Genomic DNA, 6,097 nt, shown 5'->3' on the forward strand with positions numbered 1-6,097 from the left:
TTCTTCAATAGTGGCTGGAATAGCACTGAGCACCCAGCAGGTGCTCAGGAAATGCGAAGCTGAGTACTGTTGGGTTTGGCCTGGGTGCTGGGCTCCAGGCTCTGGCAGCCGAGGCTCTCCACCTGCAGGTAGGGGTTCTGACGCTTGGTCTCCACAGACACCTGCACAGCCCCTCACATCCCTTTCCCTCCAGAACTGTGTGCAGAGGATCTGGCTGTTCATGCAAGAGGCCAGAGGAGGAGGGAATGACCACTGGGCTCCTGGATGCTGGGGTCCTGGTGAGTATACCTCCATCCTTACACTCCGGTCTCCCGAGCCCTGGCCTTGGGTCCCTATCAGGCTCATTCTGACCTCAAATCCTTTGCCCTCACTGTCCACTACCAGGAATGTGCTTTAGCCAACTCCACATCCTCCTCCAGTTCTCACTCTGAGGGCCTCCTGGCTTCCCCACCTGCCCCATGCTGCCCTATCCAACATTGATCAGCCCTTTCACTGATGAGTCTTGTACTTCCTCTACTCAGAATTCTAGGTCTTTACTCCCAGGCTCATTCTCATCATTGCTTGGCAGATGTGTACTGAGCACCTGGCGACGACCAAACCATGGTCCAGGCACCGTTGCAGGAATCGCAGGCAGGAACAGATGAGTCAGGCACAAATCTCCCCCTCTATGCTGCTTACGGTCCTACAAGGAATGTAAACATGCCAAGTGTTATGCAGGGCAACAAAAGCTTACAAAAGGATGGTCTTGGGGACTAAGCATTGACTAGAACAGATGGGGGTACCTTCCTGAGGACATGGCCCACAGGCAGAGATGTGCACAGGGTGGGAGTCAAGGGAATGATGTCAAGCCCGCAGAAAAAATGTTCTAGGCAGAGGGAATAGCATCAGCATAGGCCCCAAGCAGATTTTTCCCATGCTTCTGGATAAAACACAATATATGACTGACACCTTGATTTTAGCCCCATGAGTCGAGCAGAGAACCTAGCCATACTGTGTTATATTCTGACCTACAGAACTATGAGATAAATGGATGCTGTTTTAAGACATTAATTTTGGGGGAATTTGCTTTGCATCAAAAGATAAATAATATAGTGGAGGGGAGAATTTGAGTTTGGTGTCATGATTAGGAAGATCATCTCTAGCCCAAGATCATTTATTTATTTGTTTGTTTGTTTGTTTATAAAAAGATTTTATTGGGGAATTGGAGGAGGGGAACAGCCAAGTTGTCCTTTAATCTTAGTTGTGGAGGGTGCAGCAAACTCAGCTCCAAGTTCAGTTGCGCCATTCAGCTCAAGGTGCTGTGTTCAGTCTTAAGTTGCAGGTGGGCATAGCCCACCATCTTGAACAGGCAACCTTGTCATTAGGAGCATGTGCTCTCACCAGCTGAGCCATCCTGCCACCTTTTGGCAGCTCAGCGGCAGCTCAGCTCGGTCGTACCTCACTGGCCCATGTGGGAATCGAACCGGTGACCCTGTTGCTCAGAGCTCACACTCTTGAGCAAGCTCTTAACCAACTGAGCCACTCAGCCAGCCCCAAGATTATATTTTAAAATCTGTTTTTCAAGGGCTTTGTTTCATTCATTGTGCACATATCTTGGACGCATCAGGATGTTACTTTGGCCTCAAGAGTAAGGCAGGCATCTAACCTGATTTTTCTAGATGCTCCTTTCCCCTACTGCCCAGACACAGCTGCCATTCCAAAGGGCCCTCCATGAAGGCATGAATCCTGGTGAACTCAAAACGCCCAGGATTATTCCCTGTTTTATTGACTCAGCAGCATTTCTCATTTTAAGAGATTTTTTTTGCAGGTAAATTGCTGGAAGATAAGTGTGTCCTCTTTGTCCTAAGAACCCATTTCTTCCAGCAAGGTCCCCAGCTCCACAGAAAAACCTAACCTAAATCCCCAGAATTGAGAGAACCCCCTCCTACACAGCTTGGCCTTGTCTTTGTTCACCAGATGCTCCCACCAGCAGCTAGTGCTAGAGTTGGGCTGACTGAGGACACGACACTCATGTGTGATATTTCAGGAGCAAGTGACCTTTGAGGACGTGGTCGTGGACTTCACCCAGGAGGAGTGGAGGCAGCTGAAGCCCGCCCAGAGGACCCTGTACCGTGATGTGTTGCTGGAGACCTTTGGGCTCCTTGTGTGTGTAGGTAAGGCCTCACCTGTGGGCCCACCATGGATTCTAATACTTTTGAGTTAAAGTGTGGGTAGGTCTAAGCTTTCAAAGCAAATACCTTGGATGTATCTTTGGCTTCAGGGACCAGGCTGTTGTGGTTGTGGGAATGTCAATTAGGATATTTGGCCTGCATGTAGCATGACCCACCTGAAAATGCCAGAAGCAGGACACCACGGGGTAGGAGGGACATACTGGGTCCCGTGACTGGAAAACCCCAGGCTAGACCTGAGTCTTCCTGTGGAGCAGTCAGGAGGCCCCTCTGTCCTCACTCTGCACCTCTTTCTGCCACCAGTCCTAGATGGGCCCCTCTGAAGATGACAAGATAGCTACAAGGGTCTATGACCAGCAGAAAAGACAGGATCTGTGTCCTAACCACCAATCAAAGGTGTCTGGGGTGTCTCCTTTTGACCACCAGTTGACCTTCACACAGCTAATTGTTGCCAGTGACCAGGAGAAGAAACAGAACTCTGACTGGCTCACATGGCCTGGGTCACATGTGCACCCCAAAGCCAGGGATGAGGACAGGGACTAAGAGAGGGAGGAATATTGGAGGCTGGTATGACTGCAGCTTCTTGGGGTCCCCAGCCACTTGGGACCTGAGAGACTGAAGGTGGAGTAGGCGGAGAGTTGAAAAGGGTGCTGGACACAAATGCTCACTCCCTGGGTCTCCCCCAAGCAGGACAGTGGCTCCCGAAGCCAACCGTCATCTCCCTGCTGGAGCAGGAGTCAGAGCCATGCGTGGTGGACGTGGGAGTTTCCCAAGGTGTGTGCCCAGGTGAGATGAGAGGTGCAAGGCTGGGAGGAGCCCACTCACCCCCCAAGTCTCTCTCTCCGTGCCTGCTCTTAGATTCTTCGGAATAAACTGACAACTCGTTCTTTTAGTGAGCACTCACCAAGCACTGTCCCGCTGTGAGTGAGAACTACCCATTGGGGCCTCTCCGTTAGAGGGACAGAATAAACCAAATCAAAGTGATCTAAACCACCACAGTCATTTATTCATCATCCTGGTGATGGACACTACATCAGTTCCCAGTTGATGGGTTTCTTTACATCTGAGGTGAGGTGGTACAATAACAAGAGGCCACCAAGAAGAGGCTGGGTCTGAGCAACGGGAGTGTCACGTCCCGTGTGGCAAGGGCAAATGGGACACAAGAGGGGCAATGCAGATTGAATAAGAACAAGAGACAAAAGTCAGATAAGAGCGAGACCAAGGCACCCAGCCTGGAAGACTGAGCCCCGAATCGGGTCAACGCATGGCTTTTATTGAGATCTTACAAGGAAGTGAAACTGTTATTTTTCAATAATCCGTCTTCTACATGCCTTAAAGCTGTTTACCATTAACCAGCTCCCATTGTATTCCAACAAATACTATGCCTTCATACATCACTGTACTGCCCCAGGACATTTTGTTGTTACTGTGTCAGTCCCTACATGGGAGGTGACCGATATCATTCCATCAGGTCCCAGGACTGCCAGGACACTCCCTGAGAGAGCTTTACTGATATCAGCTTTACATTCCATCAGGTCTCAGGAATGCTGAGACACTCTCATGACTGACTGGGTCAGGGGCTAAGGCAGTGGGGGCGGTCGTGGTGGTAGCTCGAAGGCAACACGGGAGAGCTGAGTACTCCTTCCCACATGGCAGCTTCTCTGTCACCACTTGGCATAGTGGAGGCTGCATTAGCTGGAGTCTGACCGTCACTCTGCTCCGTCCAATCCTGGGCATTTGTTCACATTTCCCTGAAGGCCACTTTCCCCTCAGCATCTCCCACCTACATTCTCCATACACCCTTTGTCAACTACATCCATACCCTTATACCAACTGCCTTCCCCTGCTCTCAGCACTTCCCTCCCTCTCCTGGTTTGCAGAAACCATGTTACACAGTCAAGGCCACTCATCCTTTGAACCTTTGGAAATTGTCAGCTTTATTCTTTCATCCACCAAAAACTTTTTCTAAAGAATGGGGATTAAGGGACACTACCACTTTTCGTTTCTTTCAGACTTGGAAACTAGATCCAAACCCAAACTGTCAGCTCCAAAACAGGACATCTGTGAAGAAAAATCCAACGGTGTCCTGGTAGGAAGCTTCCTGTGGGATGGTCTGTATTGGTCTAACAATGAAGATGCTGCAGACTCCTGGGAACAGGGTCATGAGAGCCTTGACTGCTGTGTTGTACAAATGGCCTTCACACCTGTGAGGACATCTGCTTAGGAACAGCAGCCAGAGAATGGGTTTGGGGAAAACTCACGTCTGAGCCCAGATCTCTCAACTATACCCGTGACTCCTGAAAGACAAGGCTCCCACAGGTAGGGAACACAGAAAGAGGAAGAATCCGGACTCAAAATTAAATATGCATCAGAAAACCTATGTAAAAGAGAAACCATACAGATGTCAGGATTGCGGGAAGGCCGTTAGTCACAGCTCCGCACTCATCAAACACCAGCAGATGCACACAGGAGAGAGACCTTATGAATGTCATGAATGCAGAAAAGGCTTCCGAAACAGCTCTGCACTTACCAAACATCAGAGAATCCACACAGGCGAGAAACCCTATAAGTGCATACAGTGTGGGAGGACCTTCAGCCACAACTCATCACTCAGCCACCACAAGCGGACACACACGGGAGAGAAGCCCTATGAGTGCAGTCAGTGCAGGAAGGCCTTCCGGCACAGCACACACCTCACTCAACATCAGAGGGTCCACACAGGGGAGAAACCCTACAAGTGCAGTGACTGTGGTAGGGCTTTCAGCCACAGCTCAACCCTAAACAATCACCAGCGGATCCACACCGGGGAAAAGCCCTATGAGTGTAACGAATGTGGCAGGGCTTTCAGACAGCTGGCTTCACTCATTCAGCATCAGAGGACCCACACAGGAGAGAAGCCCTATGAGTGTAACAAGTGTGGCCGAGCTTTCAGCCAGAGCTCCCTTCTCATAGAACACCAGAGAATCCACACCAAAGAAAAGCCCTACGCGTGCAACGAGTGTGGTAAATTCTTCAGTCACAGCTCATCACTCAGCCAGCACGAGAGGACACACACTGGAGAAAAGCCCTATGAATGTCAGGATTGTGGGAAATGCTTCAAGCAGAGCACTCACCTGACTCAGCACCGGAGGACCCACACGGGAGAGAAGCCATACAAGTGCAGGGACTGTGGGAAGGCCTTCACACACAGCTCCTCTTTGACCAAGCACCAAAGAACTCATACTGTGTAGATTCACTCCACACAAGCTGAGATGTGGGAAGACTTAAGCCATAGTTCATCTCTTACTACACTTGACCCAGTCATACTCAAACAAGAACACAGACATATTTATACACAAGCCTTCACACACAGTACATTGCTCAGATCATCCAAACAACAGGAAAATGTGGAGATGAGCCACGTGAGGACCTTCAACCTTGAGTGCTCACTAACACTATAGAAACCAAAAAAGAAATGGAAAATATAGTGGGTTTTGCTATGGCTTCTGTCCAAGGATTCACCAGATCTCAAGCCAGATATTTTCAAAATGGTGAGGGACCCAGCAAATGCCTTTCATATATAAGAACCAAATGCAATCTAGATTTATCAATATTGCACATTACATTCTTGGGGTAGGGGGAGTGTTTATGAATGGCGCAGATTGACTCTGATAGTCCCTAAAAACACTATGGCAGAGTGTTTCAGACATGAGAGTGGCATCTGTATGGAAGGACCATGCATACTCAACTGTCTCAGTATGAAGTTTTTTGATCTGTGTGTGAATTGTCTGATCAAGGTAGAAGGCAACCAGTCTCACAGATTTGAGCTCCATATGACAAGTTGTCAGTGTACTCTAAACAGATTTTTAAATACATTATCTCCATTATTTTGCAATAAACTAGTCCTTCTGTGCATAAAGTTGAGAAGATTTGTATAGGAAGAATTGAAA

The 6,097-nt window shown here is 48.9% G+C and overlaps 1 protein-coding gene across 1 annotated transcript in view; it reads left to right on the forward strand.

Moving 5' to 3' along the window:
- Positions 1–6,091, forward strand: part of ZNF135 (zinc finger protein 135) — a 25,878-nt gene extending 19,787 nt beyond the window's left edge. The window contains 5 exon segments of the mRNA XM_019631186.1: positions 158–278; positions 2,027–2,153; positions 2,859–2,954; positions 4,181–4,499; positions 4,501–6,091. Coding sequence (XP_019486731.1) covers positions 158–278; positions 2,027–2,153; positions 2,859–2,954; positions 4,181–4,499; positions 4,501–5,398 — 1,561 coding nt within the window. The 3' untranslated portion in view covers positions 5,399–6,091.
- Positions 6,092–6,097: the final 6 nt, after the last annotated feature.

Source organism: Hipposideros armiger, unplaced genomic scaffold (genome assembly GCF_001890085.2).
Source record: "Hipposideros armiger isolate ML-2016 unplaced genomic scaffold, ASM189008v1 scaffold_986, whole genome shotgun sequence".
Lineage (NCBI taxonomy): Eukaryota > Metazoa > Chordata > Mammalia > Chiroptera > Hipposideridae > Hipposideros > Hipposideros armiger.